The sequence below is a fragment of the Alligator mississippiensis genome, chromosome 14, assembly GCF_030867095.1.
Source record: "Alligator mississippiensis isolate rAllMis1 chromosome 14, rAllMis1, whole genome shotgun sequence".
NCBI lineage: Eukaryota > Metazoa > Chordata > Crocodylia > Alligatoridae > Alligator > Alligator mississippiensis.
In genome coordinates, this window is record NC_081837.1 from 29,787,994 (window position 1) to 29,810,788 (window position 22,795).

At 49.9% G+C, this 22,795-nt stretch overlaps 1 protein-coding gene and 1 non-coding gene across 2 annotated transcripts; both read left to right on the forward strand.

Moving 5' to 3' along the window:
- The first annotated feature begins 29 nt into the window (after positions 1 to 29).
- LOC102574010 (uncharacterized) lies at positions 30 to 20,917 on the forward strand. Its single transcript, XR_009456549.1, has 4 exons — positions 30 to 2,413; positions 7,982 to 8,092; positions 15,930 to 16,059; positions 17,397 to 20,917. It is a non-coding gene; the product is annotated as an uncharacterized LOC102574010 (transcript).
- On the forward strand, positions 13,798 to 15,287 carry LOC132243279 (protein FAM170B-like). The gene has a single exon (XM_006258799.3). The coding sequence runs from the start codon at positions 14,056 to 14,058 to the stop codon at positions 14,557 to 14,559; it is 504 nt and encodes a 167-aa protein (XP_006258861.2). The 5' UTR covers positions 13,798 to 14,055; the 3' UTR covers positions 14,560 to 15,287.
- Positions 20,918 to 22,795: the final 1,878 nt, after the last annotated feature.

Consider the following 22,795-nt stretch of genomic DNA (forward strand, 5'->3'; position numbering starts at 1 on the left):
AGGGGGAGAGGGGAAGAGGTCCTTTGCTGCCGCGGGTCGTCCCGCTTGGGCCTCCTGGCCGCGATTGGACAGCCGTGTCACGTGGTACGTCCCTGCGGTCCGATTCGTCCGCCTCTGCGGTCTGCTGCCCCCTCCCGGCTCTTGCAAGTCTAGCGCCGCGCGCGGGGTTGGAGCCGCCGCCGCTCCCGGGAGGTTCCCCCTCCTCCTCCTCCGGGGGCAGCGTCGCGCCGCCCGCTCTCACCGGCCTGTTGGAGCAGCCGCAACCGCAACCGCCCGCGAGATGAGACGGGGCTCGGGCGGCCTGCGCGGCCCGGCGAGGACAGGTCGAGCCGCTCGCTTGCCAACCAGCCGCGGAGCCGGCTCCAGCATCCCGGGGCCGTCGCACCCGTCTCAGTCACACGTTTTGTGGCATTTTTTGGTTTTTTTGTTTTGAGCTTCCTCTGCGCCCCCCCCCCGTGCGGACAGGGCGGCTGCCGTGGCTCTCCCCGCTCCTCCGCCTGCGCGACAGGCACCCGGGCTGCGCGGTTGCCATTAGTGCGAAGGGCCTCTGTGCCTGACGGCATTAGTCACAATGGTGAGCGAGCTTATACAGCCCAGGTTAGGCCGGCGTGCAAAAAAAGACACTTTGAAAACAAGCAGCGATAACTATATGCAAAGATCTTGTGAGAAAGTTTGGGGTGCACACAAGGAGGGTTTAAAACCTGTTACCTGGAGAGGGCAGGGAGTGAAGGAAGACTTGTTCAGCCACCACGAGAAGTTTGAGTAATTGCGAGCTAGCAGCGATGCGGACTTAGGGAAGCACTTCTGAGGTGGTTTGGACACATCCGTTCACCTTTTCGTCCAGGACATAAACCACTGTTACCAGAAATGGCACAGATACTAGCTAAGGAACTGGGACTGTTGGGTTAGTAACATTTCAGTGACTTTCTCAAGTGCTTCAAAAAATATAATACTGAGTTAAAACTTGCTGGAGAAGCTACCGGTGTTGCAGACAGTGTAGTAGATGAGCATGTTGAAAGACTACTTGTGATCACAGATGGCTACCTCCTCTGATGGTAGACGCAGTAGGGGCGAAACCAGATTGTTCTTCAAGCCCCTTTCTGAAAAGATGTTCTGTTCCATAATCGAAAAGCGCTTCGGTGATCAATCAGTGAGTCTAAGATTGCTTGTTGGTTGCTCTCTGCCAATGTGACTGGCAGTGAAAATGGGCACTGCTCATCACAGGAAGATTTCAAAATCTCTATTATCTCATGGACATGAAAAGGCTTCTTGTGCCTTACTCAGCTACTACACCTGGATGACGGGTGAAATGTCCAGAGAGCAGGTTATAACATTCAATAACAGAATGAAAGAAGAGGAAAGTCCTTTAGCTTGTAGATAGTTGTTCAGATCACATGGAAATAAAAAGCCTAGCTGAAACTAAGCTGGTTTTTCTTCTGATGAACACAGTCATGTGACCAGAGTTTTATCTGAATTCAAATAATTTTGGAAGACAATTGTGTGTTGCATCCTGCTTGCTATCAAACAGATGTCCAGAGGTATTGATATGAAAATCTTCATTCAATTTATGCACGTAGGCTATAATGCTTCACTCCTGCCACCATTGCTAATTGGTTCCTCGCAAGCTGAAATGTGCCTCAACACATCAGATATCAAGTGATCCAGACAGAAAGGGTGGCTGTAGTGCTTTCACCTGAGAGATTATGGCCTTCATAATGTATTCCCCCAGTGCAGAGAGCTGCTTCCTGGGGCCCAGAATGGCACGTGTTGACATCACTCCTGCAACAGGGGACTCTCTATCAAACCAGTGCTGGTGACTCCAATGTGACTGGTTCCAGTTTTGATCTCTCTGTATTCTGCTCTTTGCTGTTGGGTGATACCGTGTTCTTTCAGCCCAGCCCTTCAGACTTATTATTTGCAGGTTGGCAATAGAAGATGAGTGGCTTCTATCACATATTTCCTGAGTGCTTCTTAGTTGAGCAACTCTGGTTATGTCCCCATACATGAGGAGCAGGCATATGTGTACAGACAGAAACAGCTCAATTTTAAAGGAAGACAAACAATAGACAAAGATAAAGTCTCTGGGAAGGGGGCGGGGGGCAGAATGTGCAGTATTACTTTTTGAGGGACAGCAATCCACAGTGACTGGAACACTTGCTTGGCAGGTTTTAGTTTCAGCCCCACCCTAATTTGCCTCCTGATTGGCAAGGAAGTCCCTTTCGTCTCATCACCATATGAACCAAACCCATTGGTTATGAGAGCAGGTTAGCCTGCATTCAGCTTTTTTTTTTGCATGCAAGATTTTTACTGGAAACAAGTCTCAAGACTAGAAGGAACCTCTTGTGTCACTGAGTCCAGTATAATACCATCTGTGTACCCTCCACTGTGCAGCAAAAGGACAGCTCTAAAATATGTGAGTGTGGATGTAATCTAACACTCCAGAAGATTCCTTAGGCTTCTGGCTGGGTTGCCTCAGGAAAGCTAACCACTAACATAATATCTCAGAGGTGCAGGTATCTTGAAGTATAATGGGACTAATCAGTCTTCTTTGCTAGCTGAATTTCTGGCATAACCCATGAGGGTAGCTAAATCAGAGTATCTGTGTGGTTTGTAGTCCTTGCTGTTGTAAACTTAATGGCAAACCTTCAGTTGGCTTAAGGACCTGCCTGTCTTGCTGCCATTTGCTATGAGGGAGCTGTTGTGCTTGCTCTGATATTCTGACCAGATCTTGTCCCCCAGTGCTTCTTTCTGAACAGGGCCTACCCCAGCTCCTGGAGTGGTGGCTGGCATTAAATGCAGGGATAGGAAAGTTTGGCTTGGGTCAGGCAACACCAGTGAGCGCTGCAAAGTTAATGTTCATGTTTGATGCCTCGGCCTTACCCCTTCAGATGAAAAGTACAGCAGGTTCTCAATGGAGGCAAAGAAGGAAAAAGAAAGGTACTAAGTCAATCAGATATCACTCAGTGATTGAGGTGTGTGCATTTTTCAGCTTACCACTGAATCAACATCTCCCTGAAAGGAATAATGAAGGTGCTCTCAGTGTCAGAGCACTCAGGCATCGAGCAAAGGCAACTGTTTACCAGCCCCCATGAGCTGAAGGAGTCCTGCTTAGCTCTAAGAAATACAGATGCCGATTACAGCGTGACAATAAAATACAATACTCCCTCTCTGCTCTTTTACCCAGAAAGCAATCACTCTGTTCCCTGTTCCATGGCAACCAGGATTTTAGGTACACTTCAAAAATTATATAAATTATATAACATAAGGAAAACAGACACATGCCTTTACAATATTCAAAGACATTGCTTGAAAGGGAAGAGTTTCTAGTTGATAGCCTGGGTTAATACAGACATATAATCCTAGTAGTGAATAAAACATTTTAAACCCAGACCCACGAACCTCTCATAAGAAAAAACCTAAGAATTTGTTTTTTACTGGTGCCATCTACTGGATGTTAATGGGAGCAGCAAAATGAGAGGGAGCTAGATCACAATTTAGGCACTGCAGTATTTAGCATTGCAGTGTATAACTTGTAGATGCCTAGCTGACTCATGGCATATGCAGCCCCTGTCACATGATGAGTCTACTTATGTGATGCCTCCAGAGAGTTAGGCACCTAACAACAAAACCAAAAAAGCCAGGACATTGAGTGGAAAGTTACCTAAGCCAGCCAATAGGAAATGGTGCAGATAGACGTGGGGTTTAATCTCTGCCCCTTTGAGAGATGTAGGTGCCTAACTTGGCACTGGAGAGTGATGCTGATCCCCATTCAGGATTCTGAACCCTGAATTCTCTCCAGGAATTAGATTCTGCAATGGGGTGTTTTTCCTTGGGGTAACTGGTGATCTGTATATTCCACTATAGCAGTGAATCTCCCTTATGCACTCCAGCTCAGGCATGATTTTGGTCATTCAGACCCGTATGGCCTGCTATTCTTTATGCCTCATGCTGAGAACACAAAGGGCAGACTGCAGCTGTCATGCGTTAGCTTCCTCATGAAACAGAGGTACTTACTGGTGCCTTACAGACGGCAACAAGTTCGTAGTTGTTGTTAAGGGCTGGAAGGGACCTTACAGATCATCAGGTCCAACCCCCTGCTGCACTTGGGAAGGAAAGACTGCTGGGATCAAACGACCCCAGCAAGATAGGTGTCAAGATGCTTTTTGAAGATCACCAGGGTGGGTGACTGTGCCCCTCTTGGGGGAGCCTGTTCCAAACTCTTGGCACTCAACTTGTAAAGAAGTTTTTCCTTATGTCTAACCTGAAGTGATCCTCAATCAGCTTGTGGCAATTATTTTTTGTCCACCCCTGGGGGGCCTTGTTGTACAGATGCTTCCCCAGGCCCTGATGTACACCCTTGATATACTGATAGGCTGTCACCAAGTCCCCTCTGAGTCTTCTCCAGGTTGAGCAGTCCCAGGTCTTTCAGTCTCTCCTTGTATGACCTGCTCTCTAGACCTCTTATCATGTGTGTGGCCCTCCTTTGGAGTCTCGAGCTTCTCCACATCCTTCCTGAAGTGTGGCGCCCAGAATTGGACATAGTACTCCAGCTGCAGTGTCACCAAGGCAGAGTACAGAGGGAGGATGACATCCTTAGCCTTGCCTTGGTAGATGCATGCCAGAGTTTGATTAGCTCTGCCAACTACAGCATCACATTGGTGGCTCATGTTCCTAACTCCTTTAAGGTCACTTGGCTCTTCCAATTCCTAAAGTCAGTCAAATTCATTTTTTGTAGCCTGTTAGATTAAAAAGGGGAAGAAAACATTCCCAGGAAACCAGGGTGGCCTCCTTAAGGTCATCTGGATTCAAGTATTGTCACTGGTGCCGCAGGGCCAAACCAGAGAATGGTGGACACTCTTAAGTGCATCTACTTGCTGGAGAATACCACACCTAAAGAAGGCTCTTTATGCAAGTCTTTCACCTCCTGAGTACAGGAAGACAGGGAGGAAAATCTGAACATATAACCCCGGGGGAGACATTTCTCTCTCAAGGTTCAGCCAGGAGCACTCCAGGTGGGAAATGCATGTTGTTTGCAAGGCCCCCGCCCCACTGGACAGATGTGCTGGTACAGCTAGTTTTTGCCTGGGTCCACACTGAATGCTAAGCCTTGTAAGGGGATAGCAGGTCTTTTCTTAAGCAAAGCACTACCAGGGAGTATCTTTGTGTTGAATATTCATGAGGAGTTCCCTGAGAGTAGTGCTTCACACACACAAGTAAAATTTCTTATATGAGACAAGCTGCAAAAAGCTAACTAAGCAAGCCACCCAGCAATAATTAATACTGAAACTCACCATTTGCTCTGTTGTGATCAGATCATCTTTCTGCATCTCTAGGGCACTATTTAATTACTTCTTGTGAACAACAGCAGAGACATGATGTTCTTTTTCTGCCCTATATAATATTTCCCAGCACAATGATGGATTCTGTTCAGCATCAATTTTTCATCTCTTTTCCAAGAGAAGAAGCTGGCTGGGGGCCTTTTCACTCAGAGTATGTATTTGTTGACTTGAGGGAACTGAGCAATTCAGACAGTCCAAGAATGGCATTCAGAAGCTCATTTCACAAGCCACTGTAGTCTCACAGCATGAGTAACGTGCCAGGGCTGGAATCTGTTTAGTATCCTACCCTCATCCAGCAGCTATTCAAAGCCTTGTGTGGCCTGGGGGCTAGGGCACTGCCCTGGGATTGTCAGGGTTCAGATCCCTTCATGGAGAAGGTGGACTTAAAACTTGGTTCTCATATCAGGTGCCATAACCCTAGACTATTGGGCAAAAAGTGGGCATCACTACCACTGCAGTGTCAACCAGTTGATAGTTGTGGTTTTTTGCTAACTCTATTTTCAGGGCTTTTGCATGACATTTCTATGCCTCCTTGGCAAAAATGAACTTAAGTGCAGTTTACGGTGGGGGAAAAGGCCTCTATTGCTACATTATAACTTCCTGTGTTTATTCTCAGACCCTGAAATAATGGAAAGCTAATCTGCAGTAGCTTAGTATTCATAAATGGGGACTAAGCCACCATTTTTTAGGCTATCATGGATTCAGGCAGTGTTGCTCACACCCAGGTCACTTTTTCAAGCTTCTAACTGTGAGGGTCAGATTTTTAAAAGATTTTTTTGGAACCAATACTGCAGCAAACTGCAACCAACACTAGGCCATGCCCAAAGCTGGGTCTCCTATATGGGAACAGCTCAGACAGGACTCAATAAAGGCTTGTGAGAACAAGATGATGAAATCCAGGTAGATTCTGAGACCACAGGTCTTAGAGTGGGAGGATCCAGTTTTCAGATTGTACAAAGTTGGTTATGTGACTCAACCTCTTTACTGACTGACTGGATAACATAAGAAGAAAAGTGGTAACCAGAGAGAATCCAATGTCTCCAATCCCTATTTCATTCCTTCAGCATCTTGAATGCCTAGACAAACAGCTCCAAGCTGCCCCAGAATGATGTAGGTCAGTGCTTAGGGTCTGTTTCTTCTGTGCTCTTGCAGCAGAACTGCACTAGGCATTTCAGTATCTCTGGCCCATATTAATTTTGTGCAGGCCATTCATATGCAGGGACAGAAACATTGGACCCCACCAGGCTGTTAGAGCACAGGACTTGGAGACTGGAGCTGGTTAGAAAAAATCAGGCAACATTTTTTCCAGTGGGATCTGCCAGTTCATTGTACTAAGGACCTTTTGTGGAAGCTTTGAGGAACTTCCAAAGACAAATGTGTGACAGAACCTTTCCAGCCAAGCAGGTATTAAACCCTGCAGGTCCCTATCAGAAACCTGCCTCATTTCCTGCTAATTCAACCACACAGCTGCTCTGCAGCCAACCTACTAAGCTGGGAAACTTGGAGCTATTGCTCCTGAGGGCACTGGCAAGATGCTGAGGTGCCAGAGCTTTCCTGGTTTTTAAGCTCTTTGGTCATCAGCAGCTCACTACTATGCCTCCTATGGATCTAAGAGCCCTGTGGGCCTGACAGTTGCAGACTGAGATGGAACATGATTCTTGTAACAACCTCGTGGCTCCTTCAGGTTGGAACACAAGTTGCAGTGGAGATGATTTGGCAGGTGAGGATGGGACACTCCACACGCTTGGAGAATTTCACAACAGCTCCAAGCACACGTACTTCATAGCGGCAAGCAGCAGCACAGAGCACATGGCACTTCTAATAAAGATCCAAGTTCTTGCAGTCCAAATGGAGTCCCATTATTATTGCACCGAGCTTTATGCGTGAAGCACTTGACAGTTAACTGCTGCCTACCACCAAGTAGCTGTGCTGAATCCTGTCAGGTTAACAGCAGGTTTTAGGGTTTCTAATCAGAAATGTTCTGGGTTTTCTGTTCTGCCCAAATGTGGGATTTTGGGTTGTTTTGTCTCCACGTGGGTTAGAAAGTGTTTTAGAAATTCATGTTTTCTCAACACTAAGCCTTGATTTCCTGACCTGCCGTACTAGGGAGAGCAGCAATAGCAGTTTCTGTTAAGGAGAAAGATACACAGAGAAAAGTTCAGCTTGAGGATCCAGATCTGACCTAAGCACTTGCACCATACAAACTAAGTAGCTCATTTAACAGTTAGCCCACTGGCACATCTCAGTGCTGACACCCCCACACAACAGGGGTTGCCATTCAGAGTGTCCTGGTCATACCCAGTTTGTCCTCCCTAATTCCTGCCAGGTGGGGAAACTGCTCAGAGAAAACATGTAATTGGCCATATGCTACACAGCAGGTCAAAGACAGACCTAGGAATAGAACCCAGGAGTCCTGAATACTAGTTCCCATTGACCCCTGCTAGTATCACTGGACTAAAAGCCCCAGTCCCCATGGGGTCTTTTTGGTCCAAGTGTTGTTCCTGTCAAGATAAATAGGGCAAACCCTGAAACTGCAAATCCAGTGCCCAGAGCACTAAGGGGTGTGGTTGCCCATCCAGCACTGCATTAGTAAAAGAGGGGAATAGCAGCTGCTTTGATCCTTACTCTAGCTCTCTCTGCAGGGCTCTGTCTGTTCTGGTCCCGTCCATGCCCTTGACGTCACCTCCAGCCTCAGAATGAATGTCCTGGGCTGCATGAAGTACATCATGTTCGTGTTCAGTGCGCTGATGCTTGTAAGTATACACATGGTAGTTATTCTTTATGGGGTTGTGCACAGGCAGGAGAGAGGCTGGACACTACCACGTGCTCTAGAGCCAGGGGAAAGTTAGTGCCATCACCTGCTCTAAAGGAGTGACTTGCATGCCACAAATAGGGGCAAGCTCTCAAAGCTGCAACTGGAGCAGCACCTAAACCTACTGCCCCCTTTGCTTAGTGTGGGCAGCCCTGTGCTCCCAGGGTAACTTGTCCCTCCCTCCTTCATCAGAGCGGTTGGTTATCCTAAGAGGTAGAGAGGCCCCTGGGCCACCTGAATCAACCTTGTCTTTTCCTCTCTCTTGCTCTTAGGATGAGTCACTACTGCCACATCAGCAGTCCCTGGTAGATGCATTTAGGACATTGGTTCCTTGTTGGGATTAGGGGGCACCACACCCTGTTGCTGGGCAGTGATTGAACCTTCCCAGCAATGGGAGATGTCACACAGTAGGAGTGGGTGGTACTAACCTAGGAGGGGGCTCTTTCCCCTTTGGATTTAGGGGCCTCAAAGCTCTCAAGGCCTGGGGATCCCCACCTCTGCCTATTCCATTGCCCAGCTCTCAGGCCCGTAGCTGCTGCTTCCCCCAGATGATGCCCTGCCATGTTTGTGATGCAGAACCCCCAAAGGGTTTTGAATGGGGCTGCAAGATACATGGGTTAGAGAACAAGTTGCATTTCTCCCTCACTTCAAGTCCATGTGACCCTGCAAGCCAGGTGGGGATGGAAGGGAAGTGTTGCCTGGCCCAAAGGACCAGGATTTGCTTGTTGGTTTTGTGTGCGTTGCACACGATGCGGATATTGTAACGGGTTTGGGTGGCCAGCGGTCCTTTGTACGGGTGCGCAGGTGTGGTTTTTGTAATGGGTGAAGGTTTTTCTTTGTGGTGTGATACTAGGAGTGTAGATATATATAACCTTATATAGAGAGAGACATATATTTTTACACACAAAAGTCCATATGAGACCGGATTTGACCCTGCTGTCCACTTGGAGTGTTTGCGACAGCCCCCTGGGGTCTGGGTTACAAGCAGGCTCTGGGATCCAGGAAGCCTGGCGTATCTGTCCCAGCCTTGTTCTCTACCCTTGTTCTAGAGAAAGGCCCCAGCAGCGTAGGTGCTGTGACCCCTGTTCAGAGCCAGGCAGCTGGGGTATGGGGACTTTTGGCCCTAAGCAGCTCCATGTAGGCCAGTGGGGAAGGCTGGTGGCTGGACCAGTAAGTTGCTTATTACATGGATCCAGTGATCACAAGACCCTACTTCCAGTGTATGTAAGGGTCACAGCTCTCTTGCAGACCTGCTTCTTCTCTTGTCTCTGCATCACATTTGACCATTTTGTTACACATACTTCTACTCATTTATTGTACTTTGTGAGGTCTTTCACTGTGCATGTGCCTTCAAGCAGCTGGCATTGCAGCAGGTGTTGTATAGTCTGAGGCTCTGTGCCACAGTCTTAGGTGGTTGAACTAATGTATAGCCCCACTTTATCTTAGCTCCTTGGTGAATCTGACTCCAGGGCATAGGCACTTGGGACAATGCCACCTTTGCCATGGTTCATCAGCCCCTTTGTAGCCATCAAGGAAAGTTGGGCTCTGCTGCTATTGATGAGTGGAAGGGCTACTTGAAAAGGTGAATGGAGCAGTGCAGTGTAGTTATCCCTACTACAGAAAGGGGCACAAGTGTTCCTTCCATGGAGTTTGGTGGAGGGCTGGGCCACCAACTGGGGGCCGTGTTGGATCAAAGACTCACTTGCTGATAGCTCTTACCACTTTTTGACATGGCGCTCTGTTGGTAGTTCACCCATTAACGTGGTGTTTGGGCAGCCACTACCATTGCTGGCTCAGGCTTTCTTTAGACTGTGGGAGTTACTGCTGCTGAGTTAACTATAGTGAGAGCCTGGTGTGGGTTCTCATCTGCACCAGTCACCCTGTATGGCACTGGCTGAGCTACATTGCCTGTAAAGGGTAATTGTTTCAGCAAACCATCCTAATACAGATGTGGGTTCAGGCCAGGGTTGAGGGGAGCTACTATAAAAAAGGGGAGGAATAATTGGGTCTGGGCCTGGGGGCTTGGGCAGGAATACAGGCCAGTACCACATCTTAGGCAGGCTTGAAGGGAGATGTGCTGAGCAGCATCCTTGGGGAAGGGCTGGGACCTCTATTGCTTGGGGTGTTCATCGCTAGGTTTGGGCAGAGCTTTGAGGAATGGAGCTTTGGAAGCAATCCTGCCCCTGGGGCTGGACTAGCTGGCACCAGTGTGCTGGATGCTACAGGCTTGCCCATTCTGTTGAAGGTCCCAGGAGGATGGGGCTGAGCATGACCCACACACATGAGTGACAGGCATGTTGAGACCTGGAAGTTTCCCATGGAAGCTTCTCAAGCCTGGAGCAGCCTCACTGGTGAGGTCTGGACTAACTTGCAGATATGGGGGCTGATGCAGGCTCAGCCCCAACTTCCCTACAACTTGCTGCTGCAATAGTATAGACAGGCCCTGGCAAGCCAGGCAGGGGAGCCCTGAGGACCCTGGCCAGATGCTGACCCCAGTCCTCCTGCCTTGCATTTCTTTGTGCTGGTTGGGCCGGTGTTTGCTGTGCAGCTTGTTGGTGCCACCTTCATCTTGGTGCATGAAAAACAAATAATGGTTCCTCCCTGATCTCTAGTACTAGCTGTAGCTGCTGCATTACCCAGCCTCCCTGTGCTGTCTTACAGCACCCTAGATAGTGTCATTATGGCAGCCTTCAGGCAATGGTGTGTGAGTGGAACTTTACACTCCTAGGAACCAGGGCAGGTCAAAGTGCAGGGGCCAGTTGGGCACCTGGATCCCTTGGATCAGCACAGGCATGTCATGCTTGCTACCAGCATCTTCACTTTCATGAGGTGAGTCAGGAAAGACTGAGAAAACCTGCACCATTTGGTGCCTGGCTGCATTGCTCAGTGCCATACCAGATAGTGCTAATAAGCACATGCCCAGCTACTCAAATATGTGCTTTCCTGAGGTCCTGGGGCTGTTGCCTCAGCAATTTGGTTCTGCTTCTGTCATAAAGGGGCCCCTTGGCAAGACTCCATGAAAGTAGCTCTGGGATTAGGGACAAGCAACCTGAGGCAAAGTCCTTTGTCTCCAGTGTACCAGCTGAGATCTGCCTCAGGTCTGCAGTGTCCTGTGTTGGCTTCTCAAAGACCCTGGGGGAGTCTCAGTTTTGTCTATACAGGGGACAGTTTCTCCCCATCCCAGTCAACTATCACTAGCTTCTGAAGGCCTTGTCTGCTCTGCAGCAGGACACAGTAATAACTAGAAGAATATTTACCACCTGCAGCCCATTATATGGACAAGAGCTAACTACACTTTGTCGTGCATTAGTAGGTACATCAGGAACAAGTCCAGGAAGGTGATGATTTCCCTCTATGCAGCACTGGTCAGGCCGCAGCTGGAGTACTGTGTCCAATTCTGGGTGCTGCAATTCAAGAGCGACGTGGACAACCTTGAGAGTGTCCAGAGGAGGGCCACTTGTATGGTTAGAGGCCCTCAGGGAAGGCCCTATGAGGAAAGGCTAAAGGACCTGGACCTTTTCAGCCTCAGCTGGAGAAGGCTGAGGTGGGTATCTTGTGGCAGTGTAGGCAGACAAGGTTCCTTGGGTGAATTTGATATCTTTTATTAAACCAGCCCAAATAGTTGGAGAATAGTTATACAAATTCACCACGGGGGGCAGTAGGGAATAGGAGATGCTCTATTTACCAGGCCACCCCTTGGAATAACCATGAACAACATCCACAAGCTGATAGAGAGTAGATTTAGGTTGGACATCAGGAATAACTTCTTCATGGTTAGGGTTGCCAGAATCTGGAACAGGCTTCCAATGGAGGTGGTGCTCTCCCCTACCTTGGGGGTCTTCAAGAGGAGACTGGACAAGTACCTGGTGGGGGTCACAAGACCACAGCACTTTTTCCTGCCATGGGCAGGGGGTCAGACTCGATGACCCATTGAGGCCCCTTCCTACCCTAGCATCTATGAATCTGGATGGTGATATCAAGAGCTGCAAGGAACTGACTGCTAACTGACTCCAGTGGCACAACAACCTCAATCAAGTGGCAGCCTACTTCAAGATAAAGCATCTAGCCCTCAAAGTGAAGAAGAGAGAGTGAAGGAAGGAAAGGGAGAGAAATCCTAGCCTATAGCCTGCTCTCCTCTGTGGAAAAACCTGCAACTTCTTTGGATGGATATGTGGCTCAAGGAAATCACGTCAAGACCCACCAATGAGCCATGGTAGAGATCATCCTCAAATCAAGACATTGCCAACACACACCAGTAAAATGCAGCAGAGACTGGTCTACTGGCAAAAGCAAGAGCTGATATCTGTAAGTGGCTTGCAAGCATCTCAGGATCAGAAAAAACAGATCTCCCTGTGTTGCCGAGAAGCAACTATGATGTCACCCAGGCGGTGATGAGCTCGCCCGACTCAGAACCTTCCAAGCTGTTCGTATCCTAACAACCAGGTGCTGTTTGGACCACAGAGCTTGAGGCAGGGCAGCCAGGAGCCTCTTGCTACTGCAGTTAGTGTGAGCACAGAGCCATCTCCTATTCCTTGGTAATATCTCGGCCTGACTGCTGGTGCTGGGCCAGACTCTCTGGAAGGTGTCGAGGACCCTGAGAGGCACCAGCCTTGTCCAGTGTGCCCTGAGCTTACCATGAAGCAAAGCCAGGGGCTTCCTGGTGATGGCTGGGAGGTGGAGCCCAGAGCTGAACAGGAGGGGGCAGGTGAGTGCCAGGGACATCACCTGTGGCAAGAGGAGACTCAGAGGTGGGGCTGGCAGGTTCTTGGTATCAGAAATAAAGAAACAATGAACAGTTTAAAAGAAGTATTTTGATTTGGCTGTTAGAAGTTTTGTTTGAAGACCAAACATGACATATTTCTTTGTTTTTGAGAGATACTAAAAATTATAATAAAAAATCCGTGGCAGCAAAGTGGAAAGTTTGGGGCTGACTTTGACTTCCCGATTTGATGCTTCATTTTGACCAGTTACAAAAATTCAGTTTGCCCGAGGGATTTACGGAGCTGGGCGCTCAGGGAGAACAAGAGCCCTTTCCCTGAAGGGGTGATACAACTGCCCAGAGCACAGTGTAGGGACAGAAATGTTTCAAAGGAAGGCAAGACAGAGATCTCTAAATGGGTTAAACAGGAAAGAGCCAGAGACCATCCAGAGAGGAAAACACAGGCCTTTATGGGCGGTGGGGAAGAGACCCCAGGGGAGATTTAAAGAGAGAAGGGGATAAGAAATTTGAGTTGTGGATCAACTCTCTAAGGAGAAATAGCAAATGGAGGTGTCCTGGCCTCTTGGAGCAAGGACCTCTAAGTCCCAAGAGGATGAAAATGGGCACAGCCAGGCCCTGACTGCTCCTCCTGCTTCTGCTGGGAATGAATCTCAGGCTCCTAGATGTCAGGGCAGGGACGTGTGTCCCCAGGGGCCACAACACCACTGGGACTTACAAGATAACTTCTAAGACTCTGTCCAGGCAAGTTTCTACCATCCCAAATGAGGGGCTCCGGGTCTTTTCCTGAGGAAAGTGTCAGATGCCCCAGCTGGGCAGGTCTCACTGAGTGGGCACCCCCTGCTCTCAGCTGTCAATGTTTGCCTTCCCATTGCCAGAGATGCCCCTTTGTGCCCAGAACATGGAGGAAGGAGGCAGTTTCCCTTTGAACACTGCCAATCAGGCTGGGCCTTGCATTCTTGTTCGCAGATTCACAGAGACCCAGGGAGTCTCCCTGTCACCAGGAAGCCTGTGCAGCAACACCCATCCCTGGGGAGGCAGCTGGAGAGGGCGTCTCTGCCTCTGCTGCCCCCAAGGAACAAGCCAGGCAGAGTACCGTAACAAGCCACTCCTCTACCCGCATTGTGGAGCCTGTGGCCACCAATCACCTGTGCACCAAGAGCCCCTGTGACCCACCTGGCAGGGGCATGAAGAGGAAGAGGTCAGCAGTTGTGAGAGACACCAAAGAGGAGGAACAAAAGAAATACCTATATTACTATCATGTGACAGCAGTCAATGGCATCACTATGGCCTGGGAGACCAGGTTTGGCTTTGGTCCCATTAAGAAACGGCCTCGTATATATAAGGCCAAGTATACAGCGGGAGAGGACTTTGCTGGCTTGGACCAGAGCAGCCACCACACCAGGTCTGAGCTAGGCGATGAGGACACTGAGGCAGAGGACAGCACTAGAGGACAAGGAGAGGAGGCACCAGCCCAGAATGATGACAGCGAGGCAGTGACTGTCACCCCACAGGAGTTCCTGCCCACCCAGGAGGGCCTGCAGTGCCTGGCCTGTTGCCGAATCTTCCCCAGCTTGGAGGCTTTGACCCATCATGTGAAACATGGCCTTCGTGAGGGCTTCAGCTGCCGAGTTTTCTATCGCGTGATGGCAGCATTCAGAGCCAGGAACAAAGCACAGAGGAGGAGATGAAGTTGCACAGAGCAGCAGATGCAGTGATGCAGGGGGGAGGTCAGCAAGTGTGTGGGACAAGCACAGAGCCCTTGCAAGGCTGCACAATAGGCCAGACCCTCCAGCCCCAGAGGAAGCCCTCACTCTGGCCTGATTCTCCATCACCACCTCCCAGCTGCATCTAGGCCAGCAAATCTAGCCAGTGCGCCACACATCTCCGTCTTCCCAGAAGATTCACCAGGCTGTGCTGGGCCTCTTTAGCCCACTCTCCTTCCTCAGCCCTACCAGACAAGCCAGACCCTTGAGTGACACCCTTGGCCACTCCCAGAGCAGAGACGTAAGGGAAGCCCCATGAGCAGGGCCTGGCATTGCTCTTCCTACTAGCCCAGACAGCACCACACCAGAGAATCAGGGGAGAAAAAAGGCCTGAGGACACCTGCCAGACCTCTGCCCTTGCATCCTCCACAGGAACGGGGCTTTGCTCACTGCCCTGAAGGTGGAAACCTGTAAAGGGACACAGGGTTCATTCCAATATCCCAAACCACACACAGATGCTGGCCCATTGGCAAAGAAAAGGGCTGAGGAAAACGCTCTACAACACTCCCAAGAGGGAGCGGTGTGGGATTCTGACGGCCAAGTGTCCCCATCACACAGACAGCTCCAGGCCCACCTTGAGCACCGAGACAGCCATGGAGATGTGCGTATACAGACAAAGCTAAGTGTTGCTGCTCTTTAGGAGCTGGCAAACTCCTGGGGGTCACACAGGGCTTGTTGGCACTGCTGCCTTCCAGCCCTCAGGCTCAGGCCTGCCTGAAAGCAGCTGCATTGGCTGAGTCCAGAGCAGCCTTATTGGAGAACATCCATCTTTGGAGCATGGCAGTGTGTGAATTAGGGGAGAGGAGGGTTGGGAGGGGTTGGATGGGAGGTAGAAGCTGAAAGACCAGGTATGGGCCACACTGATCTGTGCCAGTGTGGGCTGTTGTGGAGACAATGCCCTGACTTTGTGCCCAGATCCTCCTCACAGCTTATAGCCCAGGTTCACTTGTAAAGGCAGCTGCAGATTGCTGGAAGGATGCAAACAGGTTTTAGAGCCTGATCCTGCTCTTCAGCCACAGGAGCTCAGCCCCAGCCCAGCACCCCCACAGGGCTCTGGAACAGGGACCTTCCCATGACCACAGCACAAAGCAGACACCTTAGTAGATCTCCTACCATTGGTGCAGAGCCCTCTGCTCTCTGAGGAGCAGCCCCAAGCCTCTTAAAAATGGACAGCCTATCTGCAAGGGAATGGTGGAGCATTCTAGCCATTGCTAGAGGAAATGAGGTCTCAGAGGGGCCATGAGATCCCACCTTGTCAAATTCACCCTAATCCCAAATCTTTCTTGTCCCAACAGATAGCACAGATGGGCCTGTACTGTGCTGCTGCCAGATGCGCTGCTGCCAGACAGGGAGGATGAGGCCACACATCAGAACAGCTGTTACCCTATTACTGCCATGCCCGCTGTACCTGCCATATGCCATGATGTGAGTATCCCCACCAGAAGAGAGAACACAGGAAGCTGGGGATGAGACTGAAAGTAGGAGTGTCCCCCTGGGTTAGCAGGAGGAAGTAGCAGAAAAGAGGGAAACAGCAAGCCTGAGGGATGGGGCTGAAACAGGGTGGGATTGATGTGGAGCATCTGAGGGAGGGGGTCAACATAGTGGGCTAGAGAAGGAACAGGGAGATGCACCTGCCCAGGCAGGATCTGTTTCCCAGTAACCCAATTCCTTGTGAGGGAACTTTCCCATCCAGTCCTGCTGCTCCCTGGACCATCAGCACGTCGGATTAAATGGCATGGGACATCGGGGCCTCCTCAGGCTGCCTGCCTGCCTGCCTGTGATTGGTATGGCTGTGCCTGCTACAGCTGTGAACAGCTGGCACAGCCCAGAGCACTGGCTCTATGTGCTCAGTGACACTCAGAGCCCAGCGGGGGCTAGAACAGGAGTGGGTGATTATTTGGGCTGGAGAGCCACTTAACGAGTTTCGTTGAGTTGTTGAGAGCTGCACATACAATCATGCATGTGTGTATGGGCACGTGCACACACACACACACACACACACACACACATGTGTGCTCCCCACAGCTGGGGCCAGTGCCAGAGCAGCAGTGGGAGCAGAACCATAAGACTGCCCAGTGCTGTAGCATGCCTCTGCAAGCCCAGAGCCAGCGCCTGCCAGCACCACCCGCAGCTGCGGAGTAGAGGATGGAGCCTGGCCATAGGCCTCCACACTGTCCCACCCCACCATCAGGGCTCCTGGTGCATGCATGCACCCCGCCACTCACCCACCCACTGAACCCCACAGCTCCCAGGAGCCCTGATGGCAGGATGGAACAGGACAGTGTGGTAGCCCACAGACAGACTCCAGCCTCCACCTGCTGTGCACTGCACAATGGCTGGAGCTGGAGCTGCCAGGGCCTGAGCGCAGCTCACCCAGGGCCTGCCACACAATGCCAGGTGGGCAGGCGGGGCTACTTCTACCCAGCATCCCCCAGCACTCCTGGGAGATGGAGTTCAGCCCCACAGGCTCTGGACAGACTGGATTCCATCTCCCAGGCCACCACACAGTGTTGGGCAGCCAAGCCAGTGGGGTTGCTTCTGCCAAGCATCCCCCATGGTACCAGCAGAGGATGCCTGTGCCACCCACCATCAGAGGCTTTGTGTAAAGCAAGGGCCACCCCAGGGTTGTCAAGGCAGCTGCACAGTCGCAGAGGTGGATCAGGTTCTGTAGTTAAGCATGGGGGGCTGGAATTACAGTCACAACTGCTTTCCAAATAGAAAGGAAACAGCAGGATCCTTCTCCCTCCCCCAACACCATTCAGCCCACAGAGACAGACATGGACTCTTCCTCAGCTGGTATGAAAGAGGGACAAAGAGGAACAGCCAGGGAAGTGAGAGTGACACATCACACCACGACAGCTGTCCTTCAAGATCTCTACATCCATGAGGAGCTCCAGGAGGACTTGGCAGAGGAGTTGTAATGGCATGAGGCCTAGGCTAGGGTAACATGAAAGAGCTGCCAGAGTGAGGTGGGCCTGAATGGGGTGCGGCAAAGGAAAGGAAGATGCCCACTTCCAAAGAGGCAGGAAGAGGGGGCTGCAGGCTTTCTAGCAGCTTGACATGGCATGACTCCTTGAGCGGTCTGACTTGGCTGACCCCTTCTAATGGAATGACTCAGTATGACCACCTGTGTGACCTGACATAGCATGTCTCTACTACTGGCCTAATTTAGTGTGACTTAACACAGCATGAGCATGTACGTGGCCCAACCTGGCATGACCTCCTGGGTGCTCTAACTCAGCATGTCAGACCAACTGGGATGTCTCAGCATGACCCCCCCTTGTGGTGTGACAAAATAATCACACATGTGGCCTGACTTGGCATAGCCCCCCCATTAGTATGACTCAGCATGACCCCCACTAATGGCATGACACAGAATGATCATATGTGTGACCTGACTTGTCATGGCCCACTTGGTGGTTTCACTTGCCATGACCTTCCAGGTGCCCTGACACAGCATAACCTTCCAGGGGTGTGGCTTGACATGAGCCCACTAGTTCACTGACTTGGCATGAGCTGCTGAGTGACTAACTTAGCATGAGCTCCCTAGTTCTCCCATTTCACGTGACCTCCTGGGTGGCCCCACTTGGCATGACCTACCTAGTAGCGTGACTTAGCAGAACTGCACAGGTATCCTACCTCAGCAGGACCTCCCCAGGGGGCAACTCTACATGACCTCCCCCAATATGATCCGACTTGGCATAAAATCCCAGGTGGTGTAACTCTACAATATGAACCCCCTAGTTTTGTGATTCTGCATGACACCCTGATGACACCTTGACTTAGCATAAGCCCCCTAGGGGCCTGACTTGGCAGGACCCCCTTATAGCGAGATTTGGCATGACCTCCTGAGTGGCCTAGTTTGGAACAAGGCCCATAATGACCTATCTTGGAATGAGCTCCTGGGTGTCAGGGGTATGACACAGACATGGGGGGTCAGAGTTCAGAAGCAGAGGGTCAACCATGCCAGAAGCTGAAGCCAAGGATCATGATGCAGGTGTCAGTCTGAGTCCAAGGTGTCATACCAGGGGTTCAGGCCAGGCCAGAAGTCAGGAGCCAAAGGGTTCAAAACACACCATAAGGGGAGTAGGAACAAGGTATAGGGGTCAAAGGCTAGACTGGAGCAAGACAGGAAAATGAGGTAGGAGGGAGATAGAAGCAAGGCAAAAGAGTCCCAAATATCAGGACAACAAACACTGTTGCTAGGACAAGGCCCCAGGGCAAGTGGGAGAGTTTTTTAGCCCTCCCATCAGGGGGCTATGGCTTCAATAGCTTTTCTTGGGTCACATGGCTATCCATTAGGGACCTCATGGGAGGGCCCAGGCTGGGCTTGGTACAGCACCCAGTCAGCTGCTTGGTGGTGCTGCAGCCCAGGCCTTTGTCCATGAGCCTAGAAGACCTGGATTGGAGTCCTACAGGTCCTAACACTGCCCCCTTTTTCATGGCAACCCCTGGGCACGTTAGTGTCTGGTTTGTCTGGATGAGCATGGTGGGAGGACTTTATCTGGTATATGGACATTTTATGCAGGTTCTCTTCTGGGCTACATCTTTCCCAGGCTGAAGTAGAGAAGTCTACTTCTTGACTTTTTGGAATCTAAGATCTCACATACAAGATACTTCTCATGTATTTGTATGGGGGTGGAGGTGGATGGCGACATCCTGGGAAGGGATTTTCTACATAAGGTTTTAACAGAAATACATGAAACACTGGGAGAGCAAGTTCAAATGCTATGGGGCTAATTTGGCATGTTATGGTGTAAGGTCCAAGATGTTGGTGGTCCAGCTTCTGTTCAGGGTGGTCAGTGTGTCAGTTCCTTGTTAATGGCCAGGCCTTTTGACCTACTACAACTGGGGGAATCTTCCTGGTATTGCCTATTTACCTGTTTTATGTAGCTGTCTTAGGTCAGCCATAATTTGGTGAATAGTCTTTACCAGCTCTGATACAGAGGAAATTGGCAAGGGAGTGGTGGGGATTCCAGGATAGACCTGGATAGGTCTGACAGACCCAGAGTCATACATTCTTATTATAGTAATTTGTTGGGGTCTGCTGTGCAGTCCAGAGGTTCTCTTCAGTGAATGCCCCACTGGGTCCAGCTATTCTTATAGACTGAGGCTGTATTGGCTGACATTTTGAGACCTCATGCCCTGTTCCTGCTAGATCTTATGAAGAAGATCCAATATACCTTAGGGCTGCTTCCTATATAAAAGTTCAAAAGGAGAGAACCCTGTGGAGGATTGGAGAATCTCCCAGAGAGCAAATAGCAAGTACAACAGGAGTACATCCCATTTCCAGGGTTCTCTTGCCACAAACTTTCTCAACACCCCCTTAAACATATGGTTAAATCCCTCTACCAGACCATCCGTGTAGGGGTGGCAGATGGAAGTTCTGGCCAGGTAGAGATTTAACAGGGCTCATATATTTTCCAACAGCCTTGATATAAAGACCATACTCTGGTCTGTTAGTATTTTCCCAGGAGATCCATCAACGAGAATATTTTTACCAATTCTATAACCACTGTATAGATCAAGGCATTACAGATCACTGCTGCCTCTATGTACCAGACAGTACAGCTCATAAGCATAAAGATAAAACAACACCCAATTGTGCTCAGTTCCAAAGACCTGACTATATCTACCTTGACTCATTCAAAGTGGGTACTTACCAAAGGCAGAGGTGAGTAGTGCCAGATGTCTTGGGTGTGGAGCCACCCGTGTCACTTGGGGCAGAACATGCAGTCGTCTTTAATGTCCTGGTAAAACCTAGGCCAAAGGAATCAGGCAAGTACCCATTCCTGTATTTTCTTGACCCCACCAGATGGCTCACTCAAATTATGTCATGGGCCAATTTCAAAACCTGTTTGCAGTATCAATAACTGGTATTTCCAGGCTCCAATTGTCCTGTCCTGAGAGACCTTCATCCAGACATCTCTGTAACAGGGTGTATGGCTCATGGGCTCATGCCCAGCTGCAGGGGATTAGGAAGTGATAGCCTGCCTGCCTAGGAGTCCTAGGCCAGCTGACAGGGATGAATGGCTGGCCCCAGGGGAAGTTAAAAGCTCCCAGGGAGCATAGCTAGGAGAGAGGAAGAGAGAGAGAGAGAGGAGGCTGGTATGCTGAGGGGGAAAGCACTGAGCCTGGGTGGCTTTTCTCTCTCTAGGTCTTAGAAAAGATCTGAGGTTTTACTTTGTTTGTTATTTGTATATTTATGTAAGTTATTGCTTCCCTTATTTGTCTTGGGGGACAAACTTTTTGCATGTAAAAATAAATAGACTGGAAAATGGGACCTAAGTGTTGTCTACCCTTTATGAGGAAGTTGTCTCCTGGGTCAGGCTAATAGAAGGACACCCTGCTACAATCCCCTCGTAGTTCAAAGTGGTGTAAGAGTTCTTGACTCCGGGTCTATCAGCCTGGGGATCAGGTCCTGTTGTTGCTCCCCTTATTGTAGAGCAGATTGCTTGATAAGTGGCAGAGCCTTTATGTGACAAATTAAAGAAGTAAATTGTGAAGTCTGGCAGAGAGACAGCAGGAGTCCCAGGTTTATCACAACTCTGCCCACAAGGCTCCCAGATCAACCAGGTGAGCAGTAATACTGGAAAACAGCTGCACTGGCACATGACTCTGCAGAGGGAGCCACAGACACCCTGGCTACATTGACAATGGACACCTTGAAGCAAATAATTTAATTAAACCTTCCAATTGGGACTTCTTCAATCCTATGGCCTACTTCCAGGCCCTGTCCAGCCTTGATGAGAGTCAGCAGGCCAGATCTGCCTGTGCTGACCTCATTGGCTTTTAGACACACTGCCCAGACCTATCTCTTGAGGGAGGCAGCACCTACCTGACACTTACAGCTCCCACTGTGGAGGAGGCAGGTGTTCCCAATAGTACCCACCACTCCTCTGCCCCTGCTGTCCAGGGCAGCCACACCACTGGGGGAATGAACTGGCCAGTGTCTTCAAGAGGAATTTGTCTGAGAAACACTTGGCAATAGGGCACCACACTGAAATCTGAATGGAAAGTGTTTGGGGCTTCCAGGAGTTGACCTGGGCCAATACAGGGTTGTTACAGCCTGACTCCAGATAAGGCTCTTTCCTGCAGTGTGCATCCAACAGGAGTTGGAAATGCTTCCTCAGGTAGAGACCAACGCGGAGGGCAGCCAGGCAGCACTGGGGAAGCATGGAATTGGGACCAGGGCTGTGATGTGCCAAGCAGGATGGGGTCTGGAGCCAGGCCTATATTGGACAGATTGGGTCCTGGCCAGTGTTGTGCTGGACAGGGGAGGGCCTGCTTCCCTGGCTTTTCTTCTGGGCTGCCAGTGCAACAAGCAATGAGTCTGAGTTGGGTAATGGAGGTTGTGAACCCTTACAACCCCATCCTATAGGCCTGTTTGTATGGCAGCAATTACAAGGTCCCCTCCAGCCACTGAGAGACAAATGTGCCCACTTCATGTAGCCCTCCCCACCCCAGGCTCCAAAAGATCAGAAGGGGGGACACATGTATGTTGTACTACATTGCACCACATGCAGCGGATTACAGTGGCATTTCAGTCAGAGCATGCTTTCTTATGATGCAATTTATAAGTAGTTTCTCCAGTGTGTAAAGGGGCACCACTGTCATCCCTGCCACCTATACCCAGTTGTCTCTTACAAAAGTGGATTTATTGGTTGATACGTTAAGAAAGCCTCCTTAGAAACAGCTCCTCCTTAGACTTTAAGCCCTTCACAATCTGTCAGTTATGATGCAGCAAAGTATTCAAAACCAGGCAAACCCTGACTAACTGAGATGGTAGAAACAACTGCAAATGGCAATTCATCACATGGGGTACTACAAGGACCAGCAAGGCTCTGTTCTTCTGCCAAAGCAATTAAGTAGTTTTACCAGTGATCTGGAAAGAAACATAAAGCTGTCTCTGACAGAATTTGAAAAACACATAGGTGGAGTGGTATAAAAGGAGAAGTTTCTGTAAAGCAGTCTAGATCACAGTCTGGTAAACTGGACTCTTTTGAACAGCTTGTGTTTTCATAAAGCCAAATGCAAGGTAATGAATCTAAGAACATGCTGCAACTTAGAGGGAGGGAGCCCTACAAAGGACTCAGAGTTCTCAGTCTGTAACCAAAGGAACAGGGGCTTCCAGTTGCTCCAGTGGGCAATTATGCTCAGA